The sequence below is a fragment of the Cervus canadensis genome, chromosome 4, assembly GCF_019320065.1.
Source record: "Cervus canadensis isolate Bull #8, Minnesota chromosome 4, ASM1932006v1, whole genome shotgun sequence".
Classification (NCBI taxonomy): domain Eukaryota; kingdom Metazoa; phylum Chordata; class Mammalia; order Artiodactyla; family Cervidae; genus Cervus; species Cervus canadensis.
In genome coordinates this window covers 69,332,718-69,360,420 of record NC_057389.1, presented here as the reverse complement: position 1 = coordinate 69,360,420, position 27,703 = coordinate 69,332,718, and the positions used below count along the sequence as shown (strand labels likewise).

The window sequence follows — 27,703 nt, the reverse complement described above, 5'->3', positions numbered from 1 at the left end:
AGCCTATTTGTTCACCAGAAACTTCAGATACATCATTTTCATAAATCCAACAGGTTTAGCATTGAGAATCTACATGGATAAACTGAAACTTGTTTTCTGGTTCATTCCTGTTTGTATCAGGGTCCTTTCAGCACATGCTGTAGCTTTCTTTTCTCAACAGCTCTTTGTATTTTTATTTCTTCTTCTGGTGGGAATCAAACCATATACCACTGAAGGGGACTAGTTAAATTTCTGGAATATTCCAAGTAGACTACTGGCAGCCAGAGGAGAAAATGCCCATTGGCTGTGGTTTTTAAATGAGTGTGACACTTTAGCAGGTACTTTGCACCTCTGTGCATGCAGCTGTTGTTTTCCCATTTACATGTAAGTAGGACTTAAAGCTGCTTTATGTTGCAGGGAGTGAAATGGAAGATACAAACTTTACACTATCTCATTAAGTTATTTTTTTATCTTTCATTTATTCATTCATTATTCAACAAATATTGAGCATTAACAATATGCCAGACACTGTTTTAAGTACTGGGAGTATAGTGACCCTCCTTTGAGTACTGTGGGGAAGGCTAACATTAAACTGGATACTCCACGATACTTAACGTAACTACAGTTAAACTGAGGTTTAGGAAGAGAAGTAGGGAATTCCCTGGCAGTCCAGTGGTTCAGACTCTGTGCTGTGACTCCCAGGGGCCTGGGTTTGATCCTTAGTCCAGGAACTAAGATCCTACAAGCCACACTGTGCAACCCCCCCTCCTGGTGGCAACGGGGACGGGGAGAGGAAAAGTACAGGGAACTTGGAGCTTGCATCCCAGGAAGACTTGATATATACTTTGGTGCTTGCTTAGGGAGTTTTCCCTAAGAATGTGGAGACTGGGAATCCAAAGATTAAGAAAGAATTAACTTGGACATAAAAGGGATTGGGAGGGTAGTGGTGAGAGTGGGAGAAATGAATTTTCTTTTTTCTTTGAATGTGTTAGTATCTTTTTTTAAAAAGTTTTTTATTGAAATATGGTTACACTGTTGTGTTAGTTTAATGTGTACAGCAGAGTGACTCAGTTATATATGTATTCTTTTTTTAGATACTTTTCCATTATAGGTTATTACAACATGGTTCCTTGTGCTGTACAACAGGTCCTTGTTGGTTATTTATTTTAGACATAGTAGTGTGTATATTTTAATTCCAAACTCCTAATTTGTCTCCACTTCTCTTTCCCCTTTGGTAACCATAAATTTGTTTTCTGTGTCTGAGTCTGTTTCTGTTTTGTAAATAAGTTCATTTGTATCAGCTTTTTAGATCCCACATGTACATGATATGATTGTTTTTTTGGCTTCACTAGTAAGATAATCTCTGGGTCCTTTCGTGTTACTGCAGATAGCATTATTTCATTCTTTTTATAGGGGAGAAAGGAACTGAAAGACCATTTTAGGCAGAGGAACCAGCTTGCGCAAGGCTAAAAGGAACTGCAGTTATTTAGTAAGTGTGCGAAGTCTGTGAGCTTATGATTGAATCCTGGGCATCCTGAGGATCTGCCTTTCAGATTTCCTTTCTTTTTTTAATTCAGAGATAGATTGTGTACTCACATTGACTATGGTGAGAGGAAACTCTTATACCAATGGCCAGATATTCTCTCTGTCTCATGATGCCTTCTAAATAAATTGTTTCAGTTAAGATTTTAGAGCCATTCTTTGTCGTTTCCTGCTTGAAAATGGCATTTTACAACCTTATATGCTGTAAAAGATTTATAGTGAAAAGTATTTAAATCAGCCAGTTTCTGTCCCTGTTAAATCAGTTTATCAGTTCTTAAGTGTTATCCTTTGAGATATTTTATACATATGTAAGCAAATGCATATACTATTCACCCCATTTTTTTTTTTAATAATGGTGGCGCACACTGTTACTTTTTTTAGTGTAAAAATATTTTAATAGCTAGGTTTTTTTTAGAATGTTTATTTTGTGTTGGGGTACAGTAGATTAACAATGCTGTGATTCAGCTCATCTAGACTATTACAGAGTACTGAGCGGAGTTCCTTGTGCTATACAGTAACTCCTTGTTGGTTATCTGTTTTCTTTTTTCTTTTGGCTGCATCACACAGCTTGTGGGATATCTTTTGAACCCTGGGTCCCCCACAATGAGAGCACAGAGTCCTAACCACTGGACAGCCAGAGAGTTCCCTGTTTTTTTTCAATATAGTAGTGTTTACATGTGAATTCCAAAGTTCCTGTTGATCTGTCCCCCAACCCCCATAACCATAAATTTGTTATGTAAGTCTCTGTCTGAATCTGTTTTGTAAATAAGTTAATTTATGTCATTTAAAAAAATTTCCTCATATAATCAATATCATATGTTTGAAATGGAATCTCATCTAGAACATCAGTATAGAACAGAAAAAAGATGGAGCTGCTTTAATTTGGGATGGAGAAAAGGCATATTTTCTTCTTCCTCTCTTGGGCAGACCCTGAGGGACTCTTCAAGATACACTCTCTGAGGAACACAATTGAAACTACTTTTTGGATGGAGTTTCAGCAGAAGGATTTTGAGAAGTCCAGAGGGAGAGATCACCTAAACCAGTAAATGTAAAATATGTTGTTCCAGGGGGAAAAAATTTGGTGTCACATGTGGAGGAGGGCAAGGGGGAAGGAAGCCAGTCCACCTGTGTTTGGGCTGTCTTGAAACTATTTCTGTTGTTTAGAATAGTCTATTAATAGATAATAAATGTTAATTAAACGTTCCTTTAGAGATATATACTGAAGTATCATGAAGGAAAATATATCTGGGGATTTGCTTCAAAATAATCAAGATATGAGGTTTGTAGATCATTACAGCTTGTACCAAAATTCTTGCATCCTGGGCCTCTCCATGAAAGGGCTGGTGGTGTAGAGTATTAAGACTGGAAAGACATAGCCTTAGGAAAAAGACACTAGAATAGATGGCCACATACTCTAGTCTTCTTGTTATCTTGAGGAAATCACTTAGGTATGGCAAAAAGCATTGCTTTTTTTTTTTTTTAAGGTACACGAGGACATATAAAGTTAGATTGAGTAAAATTTGCTCTTTTTTTTTTAAATTGCAGAAGGCTATACACGTTGTTTTACTGAGTTTTCTGAGGGCATCTTTGTTTTAAACTTGAGCTGACACAAGTTTAGTACTAACTGTTAATGACTTGTCTCTTAACAGTATTGATTAATTTTGACTCAGATAAAGAAGTACAGTGAGGAGAACAGATGTCTTTTTTGAAGAGATTGAGGCATCTTCTGTTAGTTGAATTATAATGTAAAGATGTTGTGAGCAACGTTGCCTGGTGAGAGTTTATGAGCAGAATCCCCTTACTGAATGAGAGGGTAAGGGTAAGGTCACTAATTGTGTTGAGGTTGAGTATAGTTACAGATACTAAAGGCTGATGTTTTTATTTGTTTTTCTGTGTTGTGATATAGTGAAAAGAGGACGTGGCTCTGTTTGGCATTTGACCAGCTCACTTCCTGTTTCTGAGCCTCAGATTCCACACCTAAAACAGAGAGATAGTAATTGATATCTGCCTCATTGTCACTATGAGGTTTAAAATAGAAAGAATATACATTTTCGTTTTCTACTACTTGGGGTATCAGAAAAATGCTTCCTTTTTCCTGTGTGACTTTACATTGGAAATGTATATAGTCAGTTACCTCTTGCTTGTGTCAGAATACCTCTTTTTAAAATTTTTCTTACCTCTTCTCCCCCACCAGAACAAACTCACTCAGGCCTATAATTACAATAAAATACTAGCTAGCTATATGATTTGTTTTCAACCTTGGCTGTTCATCAGAATCACCTATAGATCTAAAAACAACTAGATGCCAAAAACCTCACTTTGTATATGTTGAATCAGAGTCTCCAGGCCTGTGGGTGGATGTGAGGGTCTGGCTAGGGTTGAGAACCATTGATCTGCTTCTTCTGGCACTCAGAAACAAATCTCTAAAAGGCATAGACTAAAGCAGAAGTCAGAGGGAAAATAAGCCCCAGGTCATACCCAACAGTTACATGGTATAATGATGAATGGGAATTGTGGGGACATAATAGCTTCTCAAACAGTGAAAGAAAAATTTGTGGACAGAAAGACTGTGCAAAATGAAGTTGATTTATGTTGTAATGTTTTGGCATTAAGTTTTCTATTGTAGCAAAAATGCTTCTGGTCAGTGTTATGAAATTCTCCAAATTAAGAGTTCAAGGATATCTCCAAACTAATGTTTAGATCATTCAGTTCCAATATAACATACAGGCATAATGGCACACAGCAATTTCTTTTCTTGCATCAGGCCAGAGAGCATAGCTCTCCTCTCTCGTTCTAGCCTTTTGGGGTTGTAGAGGGCTGCACGCTTTCAGGCCTGTCTTCTGTGCTGTTATCAAACCTGTTTTATTGTGGGTTTGAGAATTTTTATGGCATAAAGCCAAAGGTCTGGTCTAAGCAGGAATGCCTTGGCCTGCATGTTTCTGTTCTACCTCTTGAGCAGGCTGCCCTTTGTGAGCAGCTTCATGCTACATCCAGGCGGGGCGTCTCCTAGCCTCAGCCCTAATTACCCTGTGGTCCTCAATACACCTGTTTCCATGACTAACTAGCAGCTGCTCTGCTTTCCAGCTTTCAGTGGACCAATTCCCTGCTTTTCTGCTGTCCTTTTCCAAGACTTCGGTGCTTCTCTTTGATCTATTGTCAATGACTTTGTCTTTGATCTGTTGTTCCTGATATTTAGCCAATAAGTAAGAGGTCACTTCTTACTCAGTAACAATTAAGTTGTACACAATAATATTTAGTCTTTTGCCTCAGCTTGCTGTAGGTTAAAATTGTAATGCTGCCAGAAGTCGTTTATCTGACTACTCTTTGCTAGATTTTTTTTTGCTACCTGGGTCTCAGATCCCCTTTTCTTCTCAGTGAAAGTTAATGGACCTCACTCTGACTCCCATCTGCAGTGCAGAGAGGACTGGTGGGAGGAGACTTAAGGCTCCAGTTCACTCCTTTGTTCTGTGATTGGTATGGTGAAGTAGGGATCAGAAGATGCTGACTTCTTATCCCCACCTTTTGTTAAAGCTCTCTACACTTCTGACAAGGTCACTCTTTGTTTCTCTTTCCTTGTCTGCTGTAAATATGGGATAATAAAAACTGTGCTGCCTACATCACCTGGTTGTTTTTGAGATTCATATGATATAATGGATGTTAGAAGAGCTTTGACAACTAGAATACACACGAACATTTATTTGACTATGTAGCTGTGAGCAAGGTGGGAGTAAAGCAGATGCTTAAAGTAGTAGTATTTTACTTTCTGTTCTAGAGTTGAACATTTCCTTTGCAGTTCTGGGTTGATACTGGGAAAGGAAATCACAATTCTCATTAGGTAGAAGAATTGTAATCACTGATTAAAAATAGCTATCATTTATTTTTGATTTCTTATACTGGATTAAAAATAGTATTAGAGTTGTTCAGCCTCCTACAAAATTGGAGGCATTATTATCCTACTTTCTTTTTTTAATTTATTTATTTATTTATGTTTTCAGTGGGTTTTGTCATACATTGACATGAATCAGCAATAGATTTACACGTATTCCCCATCCCGATCCCCCCTCCCACCTCTCTCTCCACCCGATTCCTCTGGGTCTTCCCAGTGCACCAGGCCCGAGCACTTGTCTCATGCATCCCACCTGGGCTGGTGATCTGTTTCACCATAGATAGTATACATGCTGTTCTTTTGAAACATCCCACCCTCACCTTCTCCCACAGAGTTCAAAAGTCTGTTCTGTATTTCTGTGTCTCTTTTTCTGTTTTGCATATAGGGTTGTCGTTACCATCTTTCTAAATTCCATATATATGTGCTAGTATGCTGTAATGTTCTTTATCTTTCTGGCTTACTTCACTCTGGATAATGGGCTCCAGTTTCATCCATCTCATTAGAACTGATTCAAATGAATTCTTTTTAACGGCTGAGTAATATTCCATGGTGTATATGTACCACAGCTTCCTTATCCATTCATCTGCTGATGGGCATCTAGGTTGCTTCCATGTCCTGGCTATTATAAACAGTGCTGCGATGAACATTGGGGTGCACGTGTCTCTTTCAGATCTGGTTTCCTCAGTGTGTATGCCCAGAAGTGGGATTGCTGGGTCATATGGCAGTTCTATTTCCAGTTTTTTAAGAAATCTCCACACTGTTTTCCATAGCGGCTGTACTAGTTTGCATTCCCACCAACAGTGTAAGAGGGTTCCCTTTTCTCCACACCCTCTCCAGCATTTATTGCTTGTAGACTTTTGGATAGCAGCTATCCTACTTTCACAGGCAAAGAAACAAACTGCCAACTCAAAGAGGTAAAGTAACTCTTCAGAGTCTCACAGGTGATTTAAGAGCATAGCAGGAATTAAGCCCATACATTTCTGTTACGTTGACTGGCAGTGTATGTAATTCCTCATTAATTATAAGCAAATGTATATGAAGGATTAAGACTTTAAATTTTTTAGTCAGTGTAAGTTCAGTTCAGTTCATTTCAGTTGCTCAGTTGTGTCTGACTCTTTGCGACCCCATGAAACACAGCACGCCAGGCCTCCCTGTCCATCACCAACTCCCGGAGTTCACCAAACCCACGTCCATTGAGTCAGTAATGCCATCCAACTATCTCATCCTCTGTCATCTCCTTCTGCCCTCAATCCCAGCATCAGGGTCTTTTCAAATGAGTCAGCTCTTCGCATCAGGTGGCCAAAGTATTGGTGAATCACAAATGCACAGAATAGTATAGCTATTTACCTTGTTACCCTACTTATCTCACAGTCATGGACAAGTCCTTTGGTCCCTCTGTCTTTCACAGTCTCTTTGGCAATAGTTTATCCCTCAGAGAGGTTTTAATAAGTTCTAGAAAGTGAAAGTCGCTCAGTCATGTTCGACTACACACAGTCCATGGAATTCTCCAGGCCAGAATATTGGAGTGGGTATCCTTTCCCTTCTCCAGGGGATCTTCCCAACCCAGGGATCAAACCCAGGTCTCCCACATTGCAGGCAGATTCTTTACCAGCTGAGCTACCGGGGAATCTTAATAAGTTATAATACTATGTAAATTATATAATAGCATCGGAATTGTGTTACTATTTAAATATTCTTAGGTCAGTTATTTTGAATTTGAAATATTTCTCTAAACATAGTGTTAAATGGAGGTTAAGTGCCTGTGCTAAGTCACTTCAGTCGTGTCCGACTCTGTTCGACCCCATAGACGGCAGCCCACTGGCTCCCCCGTCTCTGGGATTCTCCAGGCAAGAGCACTGGAGTGGGTTGCCATTTCCTTCTCCAATGCATGGAAGTGAAGCTGCTCAGTCGTGTTCGACTCTTAGCGACCTCATGGACTGCAGCCTACCAGGCTCCTCCCATGGGATTTTCCAGGCAAGAGTACTGGAGTGGGTTGCATTGCCTTCCTGCCATATTAATTCTTAAAGTAACTGAAGTAATACCTTTGCAAAGAAACACAGTGAATAATATTGTAGCAGCTGCTTTTGAGTTGTAATTATATGTTAGGCCCTTTATAACTTTGTAAGTTTGACTTCAGAGATTCAGTGTTTTTTAAATTGATTATTTAATTTTGGCTGTCCTGGGTCTTCCTTGGTACATAGGCTTTTCTCTGGATACAGAGTTGGGGTCACTCTTTAGTTGTGCTGCACGGGCTCCTCATTGTGATGGCTTTTCTTGTTGTGAAACACAGACTACACAGGCTTCAGTGGTTGCAGCATGTGGGCTTTAGAGCACAGGCTCAGTAGTTGTGGTACATGGGCTTAGTTGGCCCATGGCATGTGGAATCTTCTCACATCAGGGATCGAACCCGTCTCCTGTATTGGCAGAAGTATTCTTTACCACTGAGCCACCAGAGAAGCACCAGAAGATTTCTGTATAGCATTCAAATGTATTTGTTCTTCTTCAGTTGCTCATTCATGTCTGACTCTTTGCAACCCGGTGGATTGCAGCACGCCAGGCTTCCTTGTCCTTCACCATCTCCCAGAGTTTGCTCAGACTCATGTCCATTGAGTTGGTGATGCCATCCAGCCATCTCATCCTGTGTCGTCCCTTTCTCCTCTTGCCCTCAATCTTTCACAGCATCAGGGTCTTTTCCAGTGAGTTGGCTCTTTGCATCACGTGGAAGTATTAGAGCTTCAGCATCAGTCCTTCCAGTGAATATTCAGGGTTTATTTCCTTTAGGGTCAAACATATAGGTACTGTGTAATTAGCCAGGTACCTGTCCAACATCTATCTGTATTATTTTCGTTTCTTCCATCATTTAAAAAGTGATGAGACTAAGTTACATTTAAAGTACTGCTTTTCTAAACTATGCCACGTTCTCTCACATTGTTTCTGAGATTTCTTTTTTAAACTGAAGTGTAGTTGCCATTTCTGAGATTTTAGCCACTGCCCTTTGTAGCTGAAGAAAATGCTCTTCGAAAATCAGAAACTGTCGACAGCTGTAGAACAGCTTCAGTGGCTTTGCTTGTTAGTTGATTTTTTTGAGGGGGCTATGCTGTGCAGCTAGTGAGATCTTATAAGTTCCCCAGCCAGTGATTGAACCTGGGCCCTGGCAGTGACAGTGCTGAGTCCTAACCACTATACCTCCGAGGAATTCCCTGAAGTTATTGAGTTGGCCAAAGAGTTCCTATGGTTTTAAAGTAAAAATAAAAGACACATTTTCACCAAGAATTATTGAACAACACATTTACCGTTTTGTTCCACTTCGTTCTGCCATTTCTCAGGCAACTTTATAATTCAACCTTCCCAAACTTTTTATCTTTTTGAGCAAAGAATTGTACCAGGTACCTTTTACAGTCTTTCAGGGAATTGAAATTTTTTCCATTGGGAGAATTTTGTAAAGACTGAAATAAATAGAAATCCAAAGGTGCCTTGTCGGGTGAATACAGTGGATGAATCAGAACTTCCCAGCGAAGCTGTAACAGTTCTTGTCTGGTTATCAAAGAAACATGCAGTGTGGTCTTGCTTTTATCCTGATGGAAGATGACATGGTTTCTGTCAACTAGTTCTATTCATGTTTTGTCGAGCGCTGCTTTCAGTTGGTCCAACTGGGAGTAGTACCTGTTGGAATTAATTGTTTGGTTTTCCAGAAGCGGCTCATAATAGAGGGTCCCCTTCCAATAGCACTGTATACACAGCATCACCTTTGGATGAAGACTGGTCTTTGGTGTGGTTGGTGGGCGTTCATTTCCCTTGTTCTGTGATCTTTTTTGTTCCACAGTATTATATAGTATCCACTTTTCATCATGTCAGCTGTCTCCTGCATGGTCTAATGTTGATTGTTTTCTGTATCTCGATTTGATTGCTATCCCCTTCAACTGGTCTCCTTGACTGTGGAACATTGCCCAGTGAGAAATCTCCAGTGCAAAACCTTGAAAACCATTTTTTACACATTTGATCAGTTATATCACCTTCTCCACATACTGCACAAATCTTTGTTTGCATCTCAGTTGCATTTTTACCTTTCTTTAAATAATAAAACATAATGTGCCAAAAGTGTTGCTTTTTTCCTTCCATCTTCAGTATTAAAATGGCTACACAAAAATTCTCCAGCCTTGATAAGTTTCTTTTTTTAATGCACAGTGGTATGACAACTATCACAATGCAGCGTAACAGAATTGTTTTTAATGAAGTTAAAGACAACTAAGCACTACTAGAGCCATTTTATGGGAAAAACTGAATGAACCTTTTGGCCAACCCAATAGCTGTTCTTGATGGGGGAATATTTAAATTTCTAAAATGGTTAGGGGGATATGATTTATATTTAAATAGTGTGGAAAATTTATTTGTAAAGTGTAAAATCTTATGTAAAGAAAATTTTGGTTTATCTTCAGTGAATAGATTGGTGCAGTGTTAAAAGCATTTTATTGGAGTCAGATTTGAATCCCTGCATTGATATTTTAGTAGTAGTTTTGTGAACCTGGCAGAATTAATTTCTGCCTCAGTTTTTGCAAGCATGGTATGGAGAAAAACACCCTCCTACCCTATTCTTGGAAGCTACTGTGACATCAGAAATAATTAAGTGTTCAGCAAAGTGCCTGATTTTTTATTGTGCCTAAATGTAGCTGGCTAGATTGTTACACTTAGAACAGTTATTTTCCTTAGCAGTTACTCCCTGTGTGGTGTGGTTGGGATGCACTTTAACCCTGTTAAAGTACACTTTTAGTTACAGTGTGCAGGCTTCTCTTGTTGGGGAGCATGGGCTCTAGAGCTTGCAGGCTCAGTTGTGGCATGCAGGTTTAGTTGTCCCGAGGCATGTGGGATTTTAGTTCCCTAACCAGGGATCAAACCTGTGCCCTCTGCAGTGGAAGTGGGAAGTGGGGAGTCTTAACCACTGGACCTTCAGGGGAGTCCCATGGAGTTTTATACTTGTTCAAGACCAAATTCCAGATTTTATTTCCCCAAACCTGCTTTTCCTGTAGTCTTCTCCATTTTAATAAATGGGAACTCCATCTTTGCAGTATTTAAGGCATAAAGGAGTGATCCTTGAGTTCTCTGTTTTAGCATACACATCCAGTCTGTCAGCAAGCCCCCTGCCATCCCAGCTAGGTTCACATAACTGTTACATCACAAGCCCCTTTAAAAGCAAAAGATGGGGGAGGGGTGTGGTTAGTTGTTGCACACTTCTTGGTGTTAGATCTTTTGTTCTTGAGGTCAGGTGATGGTCAGGTAACAATGTTTCTATAACTCTCTACCAAAAGAATGTTATTCTCTGTCTTTACAAGAAAGGGCAAGGTGCCAAGGCACAACTTTTACTCTCCAAGGTCTCAGTTCAGTTGCTCAGTCGTGTCCGACTCTTTGCAATTCCCGTGGACTACAGCACACCAGGCCTTCCTGTCCATCACCAGCTCCCAGAGCCTACTCAAACTCATGTCCATTGAGTCGGTGATGCCACCCAACCATCTCGTCCTCTGTCGTCCCCCTCTCCTCCTGCCTTCAATCTTTCCCAGTATCAGGGTCTTTTCCAATGAGTCAGTTTTTCGCATCAGGTGTCCAAAGGATTGGTGTTTCAGCTTCAACATCAGTCCTTCCAATGAATATGGAACTAGTCCTGACTAAGAGGAGGCAGAACTCAGTTGGCAGCTCCTTCAGGGTCAGGTTCCCACATCTTGCCCAGCTGTCATCACTGAGGGAGCCAGGCCCCCAACCCAAATGGCCCTCAGTATCCTCAGGCCACCCAAATGGGGGAGACCAGGTCTCACTGACTGCAGCCCAGACAAATGACCACTGCTAATAGGTTGCAGAGACAGGGATCGGGGAGAGGTTCACCGCTTCCTCAAAGCCTGGGCCAAGGCTAGTGGCGGGCCTTAGTGAGGACTCTGAAGCCCTGCAGGACATAGTCCCCAGTCTGTTCCCTGGGCCCTCCAGCTCACCTGCTGGCCAAAGGCTAAGTGAGCTGGAGGCCCTTTAGGACAAGGCCTGAATCTGCCTCTTACCTCACACTCTACCTGATGACCACCACACACCACTGACACTTGGCTGAATCACTTCCCTGATGGTTCCTCATTGATAGTTACTTGTGGGCAGGGCCCTGCTGACCAATAGCTGAGCAGGACAACTAAGAGTCCCTTGTTGATGGTTGCTTGTGGGCGAGGCCCACTGACGCACCGACCAATGACTGAGCAAGACCTGTTGCCTAGTAATAGGGTGCAGAGTAAAAAGGCAGAGCACTGGCTGCCTGATAAGGACTGTGCTCAGACTGCTCTATTAACAACGTCTCTTGTCGATCATGGGCTCTAGAGAGAGCTGGCTCAGAAGTTGTGCATGGGTATAGTTGCCAGTTGGCATGTGAAATCTTCCCAGGCCAGGGATCGAACCCATGTCCTTTAAATGAGCAGGTGGATTCTTAACCACTGGACCACAGCGAAGTCCCCCAATGGTATTTGTTACAGGGCAGATTTGCTAGGGAAGTTCCTTGAAATTTGGGGCTCCCCCAGTGGCTCAGTCTTAAAGAATCTGCCTGCAATGCAGGAGAGTCAGCTGACAGGGGTTCTGTCTCTGGGTCCGGAAGATCCCCTGGAGGAGAAAGTGGCAACTCATTCTGGTATTCTTGCTGGCAAAATTCAGTAGACAGAGGAGCCTCTTGGGCTACAGTTCGTGGGGTCACAAAGAATTGGACTTGATTGAGTGACTGAGCAACAACAATAATATGCTTAAGTGTTCCTTCTATAATAAAGAATATCATGTTAGTTATTTTGGGGGATTAGCCAGACAGTAACGATTGAACACCCACTGTTTGCCAAGTACTGCTAGAGCTAAGTGTTGGACACAGGTAGTGTGAGAAGTCTCCTTTTCGTTAAGGTCACTATAGTCTCTGAGGTCTACTACCTGTAGACTTAAATAAAGGTAAGCTTTGCTATTATCATGTTATAATGAAATCATATTGGAAAGTTCTTTATAAACCACCCAACTTATAGAAATGTAAGATAATTATTTTATTTACTCAGAAAATTCATAGGTTAAAGGAACAACAGTGAGTTTTATGTAATCTGTCACCTTAGGTGTCCTATTTGTAAAATACTGAAACTACCTACTTTTAGCATAAGAATAAAGGAATAGGTAGGGAAAAGTTGAAATTCCAAAGGAAAATTCAGATAGTCCTGTATAATGTAATTCTTTAGACTAATGCTTAATATTTGGTATTTTGTAATTTTTTTTAGCTTTTTTTGGATTGTGCCCTGAGTCATTCAGGATTTTAGTTTTCAGGGATTGAACCCTTGCCCCTTGCAGTGGAAACACAGAATCTTAACCACTGGACCTCCAGGGAAGTCCCAAAACTTGGTATTTTAAATAAGTTACTAAACATATTTTTTTCTCCTTTTGGAATTGATAAAAGCAGTTGTTGTTATTGTTGTTTAGTTGCTAAATCTTGTCCGACTTTTTGCAGCCCCTTAGACTCTAGCCCATCAGGCTCCTCTGTCCATGGGATTTTCTGGTCAAGAATACTGGAGTGTGTTACCATTTCTTTCTTTAGGGGATCTTCCTGACAGGGATTGAAACCCACGTCTCCTGCATTTGCAGGTGGATTCGTTACCACTTAACCACCAGGGAAACCTGATAGAAGCAGTAGCAGACTGTTAACAGAACTTTGGAATATGAATTTTACTTGTTTATAAGCCAGAGGATTTTGTATTTATACTCTGTTTGAGTTGAAGTTGTTCTCAAAATGGATGAACTATGGAAATCAGTTTTTAGATATCAAATAATCAAGCATCTAAAGAGATGCATTTTGTCTTATACATTGCTATTGTCTTCTTATGTGAGTTTAATTTTTGCAGTTATTGTTGCCTAAAATGACAGCTGAGTCCTAGAGTTACAATAAGTCCTCTGATAATTGTCATTAAGTATTAGTTTTCCCCCACATTAAGACCTATATCCCTGTACATTCTTGTTTATTTCTCTAATCGTGGCCAGCGGGGGCTGTTCTCTAGTCTCCGGTGCGTGGACTTCTCACTGCAGTGGCTTCTCTTGCTGCGGAGCTCGGGCCCTGGAGTGCGCAGGCTCAGTAGTTGTGGCGCACAGGCTTGGTTGCCCTGAGGCAGGTGCAGTCTTAGTTCCTGGACCAGCGTTCAGACCGGTGTCCCTTATTTTGGCAGGTAGACTCTTAAGCACACTGGACTAGCAAGGAAATCCTCACTGTACATTCTCAAAAAGTTATTTTAGAAGATATTTTTGATATACCAAAATACAATACTAATGGGTTTTATATTTGAAATTTGTTTAGAGGATAATCACAGTTAAGTTTTTCTTTTTTTTTTTGATTAATTTACTTTTGGCTGTGCTGGATCTTCATTGCTGTGTGAACTTTTCTCTAGTTGTGGCAAGTGGGGGCTACTTTCTAGTTGTAGGTTGCTGGCTTCTCACTGCAGTAGCCCCTCATGTTGCAGAGCACAGGTTCTAGGGAAAACAGGCTTCCGGAGTTGCAGCCCGAGGGCTTCCAGAGTTGTGGCTCCTGGGCTCTAGAGCACAGGCTCAGTGGTTGTGGTGCATAGGCTTAGTTGCTCCTCACCATGTGGGATCTTCCTGGATCGGGGATCAAATCCTTGTCCCCTGCATTGGCAGGCACATTCTTTACCACTGAGTCAACAGAGAAGCCCAGTTATCCTTACCACAAAATTTTTTTCAAATTAAAGGGAAGAAAGATTACTGTTGTAGTATGATTTGGTTGATGTATAGTTTACTTAAGTATGTCTGGGAAGAATCTGGTATCTAAGGGTTATCCACTCTGTGGTAGCATTCAGGTAGAGCACAACTTTGCCTGTACCACCTGAGCTTGTTTCATCTTAGAAAACCATTATAGGTCTGGTTTCGACCTCTTGATGGAAATTCAAGGGAAAGTGAAAGTTTTAGGCTTTAGAAATCCAGTAGTTGGTGCTAAGGGGTGGTTCCTTCTGAGGGTTGTGAGAATCTGTCCCATGCCTTTCTTAATGTCTGGTGGCCTCTGTTGAACCTTGGTTTGTAGAAAGCATTCTCCCTGTGCCTTCATATCACTTCCTTATATGTGTCTGTCTCTGTGTCCAAATTTTCCTTTTATATAAGGATATAGTTGTATTTTAGGTTGTTGTTTAGTCACTAAAGTTGTGTCTGACTCTTTGAGAACCCATGGACTATAGCCTGCTAGGCTCCTTGTCCATGGGATTTCCCAGGGAAGAATACTGGAGTGGGTTGTCATTTCCTTCTCCAGGGGATCTTTCCGACCCAGGGATCAAACCCATGACTCCTGTTCAGTAGATGAATTCTTTACTGTTGAGCCACTTGGGAAAGCACCAGTATATTTCATCTGATTGGATATAGCTGTTCTGAAATATGCCTGTCCTCCAGTCTAAGCTTAGATGACACTTCTTCACTGTAGTCTTTGCTGCTATTCTCCAGGAATTTTGGAGTCAGGAATTCATGTTTGTGTTTCTTGTTGTGCTTTGTATGTAGGTTTTTAGTTGAATTATGGGCTTTTACAAGGAGTTGTTCCAGAGTCTTTCTATCTAAGGTGGTATTTTTAAGCTCTTCTAAGGAGTCATATTCCTTCCCCACCCTCCCACCCCACCTTTAATTTTCCTTTGTTCTTATTTTCTCTATTTTCATGCTTGGAAGCCTGTTTTTGGTCTGAAATTCTTGCCCATTTCTAATTTTTTATATACTGAGGTCACTTACAGGGACTTCCCTGGCAGTCCAGTGGTTAAGAATCTGCCTTCCAATTCAGGGGAATCATGTTCCATCCCAATCTGGGAACTAAGAGCCCATACTTCTTGTGGGGGAGCTAAGATCATGTGCTGCGATGAAGATATTACAGCGAACCGAAAATAACCGAAAACAATTAAAAAAAAAAAAAAGATCACTAGTATTTGGATGTTGTTGTTCATTACTAATATGTGTTTGTATAGGCATTTTTTCCCAGTAGGTTTTCAGATTGTTGTTTTTTCTTGGTTGTCCTGGTAAATGAATTAAATAGTAAGGAGAAAATTAATGTTTCAAGTTTATGAAAATCTTCACCCATGATACCTTTAGTTTAATGAAACTATTTTTTGTGTTTCTCAGTGACTTATTTTTTCATCATTATAGTTCAGGCATAGTTCCTAAATACTTGGTACAACTTATGTAAGGCTGTGTGTTACACTTTCAGTATCCCTTAACTTCATCTGCACTTTGCATATTTCGTTGTTTTCTGCATAATTTGTGTAACAGGCCTCTTGTTGGTTGTTAACTTTTTAAATTGAAGTACATTTGATTTACAGTATTGCGTTAGTTTCTGGCGTAAAGGAAAGTGATTCAGTTACACACATTGAGCTTTCAGATTCTTTTCCATTTTAGTTTGTTACAATGTATTGGATATAGTTCCCTTTGCTTTACACTGGGACCTTGTTTATCTACATTATATATAGTAGTTTGTATTTGGTAATCCCAAACTCCCTAATTTATCAACCACCATCTTCCCCTTTAGTAACCATAAATTCATACTCTGTTAAGTCTGATTCTGTTTTGTAAATAAGTTCATTTGTAACATTTTGATTCCATATATAAGTGATATCATATGTTGTTTGTCTTTCTTGGTCCAGTTTACTTCATTTAGTGTTATAATCTCTAGTTCTATCCATGTTGCAACAAAGAGCATTACTTCATCCTTTTTATGGCTGAGTAGAAATTCTATTGTGCTTCCGTGATGTCTCAGATAGTAAGGAATCTGCCAATCTGCCTACAATTTGGGAGACTTGGCTTCAGTCCCTGCGTTGGGAAGATCCCCTGGAAAAGGGAGTAGCTACCCACTCAAATATTCTTGCCTGGGAAATCCCATGGACAGAGGAGCCTGACGAGCTACCGTCCAAGGGGTCGCAAGGAGTCGGACACGACTGAGTGACTAACACTTTCACTTTCAGAATTCCATTGTATATGCTTACTGCATCTTTATCCATTCATCTGTTGATGGACATTTAGGTTGCTTTCATGTCTTGGCTATTGTAAATAGCGCTGCTGTGAACATTGAAGTGCATATATCTTTCCAGTTGGAATTTTCTTTGGATAATGCCCAGGAGGTGGATTGTTGGATCATATGGCAACTCTACTTTTCCTATTTGAGAAACCTCTGTAGTGTTTTCCAGTTTTCGCTTTTCTCCACACCTCTCCAGCATTTATTATTTGTAGATTTTTTTTTTTCAATGATGGCCATTCTGATCAGTATTAGGTGGTACCTTGTTATAGCTTTGATTTGCATTCCTCTAATAATTAGCAATGTTGAGCATTTTTTCATGTGCCTGTTCGCCTTCTGTATATCTTCTTTGGAGAAATACCTGTTTAGATCTTCTGTCTTCCTTTTAAACATTAATTTGGCTGTGTGGGATCTTAGCTGCGGTGTGTGGGATCTTAGCTGCGGTATGTGGGATCTTTAGTTGCAGCATGTGGGATTTGTGAGCAGGGGCTGCTCTTCATTATGATGCATAGGTTTCTCGTGGTGGCTTCTCTTGTTGTGGAGCACAGGCTCTTGGTGTACAAGCTTCAGTAGTTGTGGCGTGTGGGCTTTATGAGTTGTGATACCCTGGACTCTGGCTCGCAGGCTTAGTTGCTTCATGGCATGTGGAATCTTCCTGGCCTAGAGAGATTGAACCTATGTCCCCTGCGTTCACAGGTGGGTTCTTAAACGTGGACCAGCAAGAAAGACCAGATTTGTTTTTCTGTCCCATCTTGGTATAATGGTTTTAAAGTTTTGAAGCCATTATTAGCTTTGAAGTAATTTTTTTTCCCCTATAACTTACAGAATGGTAATAGGTAAAAATGGTGCCTTTGCATCGTGCTTTTCAAAAAGTTTTTTTAGAAAACATTGTAGTTTCTGTCTCTGTTCCTAGTAACTATATACGTGAATAACTAATGACACTGTTTTTTAAAAAATTTATTAAGCACCTACTATCTGCCAGACTCACTAGGCATTAGTGTTATTTTTAACTATTTTACTTTTGGCTGTGCTGGGTTTTGATTGCTGTGCAGACTTTTCTCTAGTTGTGGTGAGCAGAAGCTACTCTGTAGTTGAAGTGTGTGGGCTTCTCATTGTGGTGGCTTCTCTTGTTGCAGAACACAGGCTTGAGGAGTGGGCTTCAGTAGTTGTGACACGTGGGCTCAACATTCGAGGATCCTGAGCTGTGAGCACAGGTTCAGTAGTTGTGGTTCACAGGCTTCAGCTGTTCCTCCTCATGTGGGATCTTCCTGGACCAAGCATTGAATGCATGTCTCCTGCCTTGGCAGGTGGATTCTTTGCTGCTGAGCCACTAGGGGTGCCTGAGACTATTTTTAGTAAGGGTATCCTGTGAGAATTACCTCTCTCTGAATGCAATCTTAAAGTTGAATGGTAACTTACAAATCATGGAATTGAGCCCAGTACTTTGGTATCCTTGAGCCCCAGATATTACTGATCATTTTTTATTTAATGATTTCACTCATTTCATTCACAAATATTTCATTTTAAAAAAATCCTATTTATTTATTTGGTTGTGTTGGGTCTTAGTTGCAGCATCTGAACTCTTAGTTGTAGCATGTGAGATCTGGTTCTCTGACCAGAGGTCAGACCCAGGCCCCTTGCATTGAGAGTGAGAATCTTAGTTATTGGATATCAGAGAAGTCCCTATTCAGCATATTCTTTATTGAACACTTAATATGTTCCAGGTGGGTACATCTGTAGGCAGTAAGCAGGGACAATCAGGTCTGAAACAGGAACTCATCAAGTCTCTTTTGAGACTTGGAATTTATGGAAAGTCATGTTTGTATGCCTCCTTGGAGTAAATGTACAAATCCTTTGTCCAAGTACCTTAGATGCTATTTTTAGCTACCTAGAAACAGTTTGGCATATGTGACACTCCTTTGTATGTTTTATCAGGTGGGAAGCTCAGTCCTAGTAAACACAAAACCATCTTTCTCTCAGGGCAGGAGACCTGTACTGTTGATGGGATGTTAAAGATGTTGTTGTTGTTCATTCACTAAGTCATGTCTGACTGCTTTGTGACCCCATGAACTGCAGCACTCCAGGCATCCCTGTGTTTCACTATCTCCTGGAGTTTGCTCAAACTCATGTGTATTGAGTCAGTGATGCTGTCCAATCATCTTATCCCTTTTCACTCTCTTCTCCTGACTCATTGGAAAAGACCTTGATACTGGGAAAGATTAAGGGCTTTTCCAGTGAGTCGGCTCTCTCTTTCCATCAGGTGGCCGAAGTATTGGAGCTTCAGCATCAGTCCTTCCAGTGAATATTCAAGGTTGATTTCCTTTAGAGTTGATTGGTTTGATCTCCTTGCAGTCCGGGGGATTTAAGAGTCTTCTCAAGCACCACAGTTTGAAAGCATTGATTTTTTTTTTTGGTGCTCAGCCTTCTTTATGGTCCAACTCTCATATCTGTACATGACTACTGGAAACACCATAGCTTTGACTATACAGACCTTTGTTGGCAAAATGATGTCTCTGCTTTTTAATACGTTGTCTAGATTTGTCATAACTTTTCTTCCAAGCCACAAACATCTTTTAATTTCATGGCTGCAGTCACCATCCACAGTGATTTTGGAGCCCAAGAAACTAAAATCTGTCACTGTTTCCATTTTTTTTCCATTTATTTGCCATGAAGTGATGGGACCTGATACCATGATCTTCTTTGAATGTTGAGTTTTAAGTCAACTTTTTCACCCTTTCTCCTTCATCAAGAGGCTTTTTAAGTTCCTCTTTGCTTTCTGCCATTAAAATGATGTCATCTGCCTATCTGACGTTATTGACGTTGGCAATCTTGATTCCAACTTGAGCTTCATCCAGCCAGCATTTTACATGGTGTACTCTGCATGTAAGTTAAATAAGCAGGGTGACATTATACAGTCTTGACATAATCCTGTTGTTCCATGTCTGGTTCTAACTGTTGTTTCTTGACCTGCATACATATTTCACAGAAGGCAGGTAAGGTGGTCTGGTATTCCCATCTCTTTCAGAATTTTCCACAGTTTGGGCTTTCTCTAACTTCAGTGAGCGGGAGCAACCCTTCCTTCGCGTTGCACAGGCTTCTCGTTGCAGTGGCACCTCCTGCTGCGAAGCACAGGCTGTAGGCATGTGCGTCTCAGTAGCTGTGGTACTCGGGCTCAGTAGTTCTGTTCCATGGGCTTAGTTGCTCCTTGGCTTGTGGGATTTTCCTGGACTGGGGGTTGAACCCATATGCCTTGCACTGACTGGAGAATTCTTAACCACTGGCTCTTATTGTTAATTAATTAATAGAAATGTCTATGTTTGAGAAGGATGGAGAGTATCACCTGCCCAAGGGACCACAGTATCCTCCCCACCCTCCTGTTTTATTGAGATGTAGCTGGCATGTAACATTGTAATGGGATCAGTCTCTTGATATTATTAAAATTTTTCTTGGGCTCCCTGCTTCCACCCTATGTTGTATTGTGATCCAAGGACTAAGGCAAAGATATCTTTTCCTTGGGATGATTCTCTTTCTCTGTTACTCAGTTTTTAGTTTTTTAGAATTTGAAGTACTTACTTTCCTAGAATGTAGGTGTAGATTGCTTATGTCAAGCAAATATAAATTGAGAGCTACTACCAACTGGAATATGTTATAAACAGTTAAGACAAAATAATTTAGTTCTACTTGTTTTGTAATTGTTGTTAAGGTGGAGTGTTTTCATCTAGTATTCATTAGGTCATGTTGTCTCAGAAGGAGTGTGGGAAGGTGATGTTTTGTTTTAAAAAGTGTTGATTTTTATTGATGCTCCATGTTTTGTCTGTCTAAAGTGTCAACCCAAGAAAAAGGCTACGCCACTGAAGTATGAAGTTGGAGATCTCATCTGGGCAAAATTCAAGAGACGCCCATGGTGGCCCTGCAGGATTTGTTCTGATCCGTTGATTAATACACACTCAAAAATGAAAGGTAAAACTTGCAGCTGATTATATATGATAAAATATAGTATAGAATTATAAACTTGCAGTTGCCTTTAGTAATAATTCATATTTACTTTTGATCATTTCATTAGTGCATTGTTATATATTTTAACTTCTTTTGGATTTCTTTTAAAAAGATTTGTTTTATTTCACTCTATGATTTTTAAAATTCTCATTTATTCTATCTGTAGATGCCAGAAAAATATTAGGCTTATTGTGTAAAGTTTATATTATTCAGAATCATTTTTCAGTATATTTATGTTTTTCTACTTCAGTCTTCAGATTTGTGTCATTTGTTAGTTTTAAAGCTGAAATAATTACAAAGAATGCTTATAAATTATCTTGAATTTTAAAATCTTGATTTAAAATATTTTCTTCAGTTACTGTTGTTTGTTACTTGATTATTCTGTTTGAATCTTAATGTCTTAACTTAAAATGGTATAGCATAAGGGTGAATCTTTATTTTGACCTCCCTGTTTCCTATTAAGATATTCTGTGATTTTATTGTAGTTTAAATATATGTATTTTAGTTTTTGATTAAGTTACTAACACAGGGGCTTCCCTGGTCGCTCAGCTGGTAAAGAAAGAATCAGCTTGCAATGCGGGAGACTTGGGTTTGATCCCTGGGCTGGGAAGAGTCCTTGGAGAAGGGAACGGCTACCCACTCCAGTATTCTGGCTGGAGAATTCCATGGGCTGTATAGTCCATGGGGTCGCAAAGAGTCAGACACAAATGAGAGACTTTCACTTACACTTTTTTCACTAACATATGCACAAGGTTAAAAAAAAATCTCTGATCTGTCCCATTCTTTGCCTCTTTTCAGAGAGTAGCCAATTGTTATTAATGTTTCTTTCTAAACTTGCTTTATGTAAATGCAACTATATATCCTCATCTCCCTACCCTCCTTTTATTTAACATAAAAGTAGCATATTGCAGGTATAGTTTTTTCACCTGTTTGACTTCTTGGAGATTATAACCATTCCCCTGTTGATGGATGTTTAGGTTGTTTCTAATCTTGGGTTGAAAATATTATACATATACATACACACGTGTTTGTGTGCATACAAAACAGTGTTATAAACAATAACTGTACTTAATGTCTGTCTATCTGTAGGATGATTTACCACAAGTGGTATGCTGGATTTTATACTTTGAATACTAGTATTGAAGTATCCAAAGACCTTTATAGCTCACTGTTTAAAGAAAATTATACCAAACTTTGTGACCTGCTTGGACATTTAAGTTCTTCTGTAGAAAATTCTTTTACTCCCTCTGCCCTTCCTATGCCTGTGACGTTGCTGGTTTCTTACTCATTGTGGTGTCTTTTATGTGCACTAGTTGGGTCGATGCCATTTGTTCAACAAGTAATCAGTATGTTCTAGAAGTACTGTGCTAGGTATTGGGATCTAGTCATTGGCAACACATTTTGCTTGCCCTTATGTATTGTTAGAGTCCAGTTAAAAAGAGAAGGCACCAGCAAATAGACAAAATAACTAATTACTTAACAGAGAGGTGTGTTCAAGGAAAAATACTGATGATGGGAAGTGATGTTGGTGATGATGTAAAGGTACCTAACCTGAACTTTTGGAGCAAGGGTAGTCAGGGCCAGTGGTGTGGGGTCGGGGCCAGTGTTGCTGTAAAGTTACGTTTGATCTGAGATGTGATAGGGCAAGTAGAAATTAACTAGGGGAAAAGAAGTTTCCAAGCACAGTAAGTAGTGTATGTTCTGCCCCTGTGAGGGCTGCAGCCCGTAGAGTTATGGAACGTGGTACAGAGGAGGCTGGAGAAGTAGATGTGATTCAGATCATGCAGCGTTTTGTGGACTTCATTAAAATTTTGTATTTTTTCCTAAGAACAGTACCATTAACATGCTGTGAGCAGAGGGAGATATGATCTGATCTGTATATTTTCAAGTTCACTGAGTGCAATGTGGAAAATGATTTGGAGGGGGCACAGATAAATTGGAGGAGATGATTAAATGGGTTTTTACAGTGATTATTATAGTGGTGAAGAGGAAATGAAGACTACTTAGGAAGTAAAATGTGTATGATTTGTTAATGGATGGATAATGGGAAGTGAGGGACAATGAAGACTAAGGTTTCTATATCTCAGGATGGTTCCCAAGTTTTTAGCTACACCAGCATGTAAATAATGTTGCCATTTACTGAGAGCACTGGAACATCTATAACTTGGAGGTGACATCTTCTTGTTGATATTATTTGAAACCATGAGGAAAGCATGGATGAGTTGGCCTTGGGAGAAGATAATATGGTGAGAAAAAAAGATGGCTCTGAGGAAACCAACATTTGAGGTCTGTGTAGAGGAGACCGAGTGTGCAAAAGAGATGGAAAAAAAATCAGAGATGAAAGGGAAACACCAGGAGCATATGATATTGGTGACTAGATTTGTTTTATAAAGCAAGTGTGGTCAGTTTGGTTGAATGGTGCCTAGAGATCAGATAAAAAGTCAATTAGGTAAGGAGCTGGAGATCATTGGTAATCTTTTTTGATGGTACAATTGTGGCTGAAGTGTGTGTGTGTATGTGTGTGTTGGTAAGGGAAAGGATTCTTAGTATTCTATGTATTTATTATTGGTAGTCAATCTCTCCTAGTTTCTGTTCTCTCTCCACATGAACTGATGCATCAGTAATTTGTTATTTTTCATCATCCGGAGGAAATAGCACCTGGAACTTTTTCTGTTTCTTCAGTTGACATGAGTTACCTTCTGTGCCTGGTGAAGAGCTATCATCTTGGAGATTGCCTTCAACACTCTTGGGTCAAATTTCATCTCTTCCTTGTTTTTGATTTGCTTACTATTAAATAAAATACATTGTAAGCCCTTAAGTAGTTTCCTGTAAAGGAAGCACGGAGGTAAAATTCTTTGAGACCTTTGAGATCTGGACATATTTCTGTTCTTTTCTGGTAACTTGTTTGGTAGTTGAGCTGTATAAAATGCTAGGCTGGAAATAATTTTTGCACACAATTCTTTGAAGGCATTGCTCCATTGTCTTTTAGCTTCCAGAGTTTTCTATTAAATCTGAGATCGTTTTGATTTATGATCTTTTGTATGTGGTTTTTGTCTTTACTCTGAAAACTTGTAGTCTCTTCTGTGCCGATAGCTCACAGACTATACACTGCTGTGAGTCTGTTTTCATTCTTTGTAATGGGTGCTTAGTAGGCCCCTTTTGATCTACAAGTTAGTTTTCTTTAGTTCTGGAACATTTTCTTGTATTTTTTCATTGATTGTTTCCTTCCCTTTATTTTCCTGAAAGTCTTATTCACATGTTGACTTTTCTGCATTGAACTAATTTTTTTTTTTTTTTTTTTGGTTGAATTCTTGTTGTTTTGCTCTACTTCATGGGGTAGTGCACACATGAGTGTGTTAATGTAGCTGGTTCTTGGATTTGCTCCCTTTTTGTTTTTTTTTGAAAAGAAACTTCCTTTTTTAAAATTAATTAATTGATGTGCTGCGTCTTTGTTGCTGTGCATAGGCTTTCTTTAGTTTTGAGTGGGTGCGTCTCATTTCTGTGGCTTCTCTTGTTGCAGAGCATGGGTCCTAGGGCACACGGGCTTTAGAGACAGGTTTAGTTGTTCCGTGGCATGTACAATCTTCCCAGACCAGAGGTTGAACCTGTGTTCCCTTCATTAGCAGGCAGATTCTTAACCATTGGACTACCAGGGAAGTCCATGCTCACTGTTGACTGATAGATTTTAGTGTCTATTACGTAAGTTAACATAATCCTTATCCAGGTATTTCCCAACTTCCAAAACTGTGTAACATACCTGCACAGCTAATAATTTATTCACCTGTCCCCTCTTATTCTCCTGTCCTTAATGAGCCTATCCTTGAACAATTCTTTATTGTAGTGTTAGTGGAAATTAGGAGATGGAATGAATTTAGAAGTGCTTACTCAGTTCTTCATCTTGACCTGGAAATACTCTCACTTCATCTTGAATAGACTTTCAGCCAGTCTTGTTTTTATGTTTTTCTCTATTTTATGCTTTTCTGTGCTTCCACTTCTGGAGTTCCCATTGCAAAGCAATCTAGGGGTAAATCAGATTGCTTCTTAGTTCTCAAGGCTGGCCTCTCATTCATTTGGTTTAGCTCTTACACCATCTGACTTTCAGCTTTCCCAAATTTTTATTATTGTTTCTGTATTTTATCGTTTGTATCTTTAAAAAAAAAGTTATTTGGAGGATAATTGCTTTACAGTGTCATGTTAGTTCCTGCTATACAGTAATGTGAATCACCTATAATCATACATACATCCCCTCCCTCTTGAGCCTCCCCCCACCACCACCCCCATTTGGTTTTGTAAAAATTGCTCTTTGTTGTTCAGTTGCTAAGTCATGTCTGACTCTTTCCGACCTCATGAACAGCAGCATGCCAAGCTTCCCTGTCCTTCACTGTCTCCCGGAGTTTGCTCAAACTCATGTACATTGAGTCCGTGATGCCGTCCAACCATCTCATCCTCTGTCCCCCCTTCTCCTCCTGCCTTCAGTCTTCCCCAGCATCAGGGTCTTTTCTAGTGAGTCAGCTCTTTGCATCAGGTGGCATCAAGTATTGGAACTTGAGCATCAGTCCTTTCAGTGAATATTCAGGGTTGATTTCCTTTAGGATTGACTAGTTTCATCTCCCTGCAGTTCAGGGGACTCTCAAGAGTCTTTTCCAGTACCACAGTTTGAAAGCAGCAATTCTTTGATTCTCATCTCTCTGCATCCTTACCACCCATTTACCTGAGTGGTTTTTTTTTTTTTAAGTAAACAATGTACATATATAACAGAATTTTATCATTTCATCCATTTTTAAGTTTATAGTTTAGTGGCATTAAGTACATTCACATTTTTGTGAAATTATTTGCACTGTCCATCTCTAGCACTTTTTCATATTCCTGAACTAAAACTCTGTACTAATTTAACAAAACTTTCAGCCCCTGGTAAATACTATTCTGCTTTTTCTTATGAATTTGACTATTCTAGGTACTTCATATAAGTGGAATCATGCAGTGTTTGTCCATTTGTGCCTGGCTTATTTTATTTAACATAATGTCTTTAAGGTTCATCCATGTTGTTATTGTGTTATTCATTTGTAAGGCTCAGTAATTTTCATTTATATATATGTGTGTATATATATATACACACACACACACACCTCATTTTGTTCATCTTTACATCCTTCAGTGGATATTTGGGTTGTTTTCTTATTTTGGTTATTGTGAATAATGCTTCTATGAACATTGGTGTTCAGCTATCTTCCCTATCTGACTTTTTATTAATATCTAGTCCTTTTCATTTGTCTTAAGCAAATCTTTCAAATTTTGTTTTCACCCACTGCAGCCACCTTAGTTTATGTTATAGTCATCTTGAGTATACACTAGTGGTAATTTCTGGTCTCCTGTTTTCTGGTCTCCTTTTTTTGTTTCCTCTTAAATGTAATATTCATTGGTCAAAGAGATTTATCTTTCTATGATACAAAACTGAACCTGTAGTTCCACCATTTAAATGCAGTTCAGTGCTAATAGGATAATGGTCAGACTCTTAACATGGCATCCAAGCTTTTCAGGTAGTTTCCCTTTCCTTCAACTTTATGATTTAGTGTTCTGAACTACTTATTGTTTCTAGCTGTTTCATTTGTTCTATTCATTTATGTCTTTGAGGGTTCTGGGCCCTCTTATAGGAATTCTTCCCTCAATTCTCTCCCTTTAAAAGTTTCTACTCAGGTGTCCCAATTGTCCTCCAATGAATGATTTTCACTTTAAAAAAAAAAGAGAATATTAACCTAAGTGTCCATCAGTAGATGAACAGATAAAGAAAATGTGGTATGTATACACAGTTGAATATCATTCAACCATTCCAAAGAAAGCACCTTTTCCATTTGTGACAGCATGGAAGTTCTGGCAGGCATTATATTAAGTGAAGTACGTCAGAGAAACATAAATACTGTATGAACTCCCTTATATGTGGAATCTAAAAAACCAAAATCCAGAAAATGAAACTAAGTTCATAGATCCTGAGACTAGATTGCTTGCTGTCAGAGGCCGGGAGTGGGGTGGGCAGGAATGGCAAAATGGGTGAAAAGGGCGTCAAAGAAATAGTTATAAAGGAAATAAGTCACATGGATGTAATATACAGCATGGCAACTGTAGTTGATACTGCATTGTATATTTGAAATTTGCTAACAGAGTAGGTCTTAAAAGTTCTTATCACAAGAAAAAATGTGATGGATTGATATAAATATCAAATCGTGTTTTATACCTGAAACTAATTATACCTTAATGTTAAAAAATGCCATTGCCAATACATGCCATCAAATGATAAATTTGAGTGTATGCAATGCACTCAAAGATTTTTTAAAAAACGTTCCTGTTACATCAGTTAGCATGCAGTTTTACCATCATCTCTTTGTACTGTGCGTTTCGTGCCTGTCAGGCAGTGAGTTCTTGCCGCTGTCTGTGATGGTGAGTGTCGTTGCCTCTGTGTGCTGTTCTCTGCCTAGTGAGTGCTCTCAGTTCCCTGTGTGGGGCACATCATAAGTGTTCAGTTTGTAGTAATTGAATTTACTTGTTTTTGGGAGGATGACTTACTTTTCAAATTGACTTTAAGAATTTGTGTGTGTGTGTATGTGTACATTTAATCTTCCTTTATAGGTGGTTTCTACTGAAGTGTTTACTAGGTAGAGACTAAGGAGTTCAGCATTTTTTTTGTGTTTTTTTTTTTTTTTAACAGAACTTGTTTTTAAAATGTACAATAAAACAAAATTTAACCAGGTTGTAATTCAGTGTGAGTTAAAGTGAATTTTTATATAAAATGATTTTCTTTTTTTAAATAGAGACAAATCATTTTACCTATGTAGCCCTGGCTGTATTTCTTTTGTGACCTTTTTTTTTTTTTACTGGTGTGAAAAATGCTAAGAAAATAAGTGTATAGAAAGTACATACATTATGTAAATTACATTATAATCTTTCTGGATGAGATTTGTATTGATTTTTGATAATTGCATGCATATAACTTTGGACAGCCAAGAAACTGTAGAATAACTGGATTTTTTTTTTCTGGCAGTTTTTAATTTATTATTTATTTATTAAGTTATTTATTTAATAATAGTTATGATTTATTTAGTTTTTTATTCCCTTTTATTTTTTATTTAAAAAATTTTTTTAAATTTTTAATTTTTTTGGTCGATTTTTTTTCTTTCTTTTAAAAAATTTCTGTAGTTTGAATTATCAAGTCCCACTTTCTCTGCAAATCCAGTGTTTCATTCTGAATTTGTTCTCTCTGAAGTTGGTGAATTTATTATTGTCTGTAA

General features: G+C 39.1%; 1 protein-coding gene across 7 annotated transcripts in view; it reads left to right on the top strand.

Annotated features, from left to right (window-relative positions):
- The window catches only part of NSD1 (nuclear receptor binding SET domain protein 1), a 145,170-nt gene that overhangs the window by 40,802 nt on the left and 76,665 nt on the right, over positions 1 to 27,703 (top strand). For 6 of the 7 annotated variants that reach the window (XM_043465794.1, XM_043465789.1, XM_043465788.1 and 3 more), the window contains one exon: positions 20,252 to 20,387. In XM_043465794.1, coding sequence (XP_043321729.1) covers positions 20,252 to 20,387 — 136 coding nt within the window. Of the gene's footprint in view, positions 1 to 2,448; positions 2,570 to 20,251; positions 20,388 to 27,703 lie in introns of all 7 variants that reach the window. The other variant, XM_043465795.1, reaches the window with a different exon arrangement.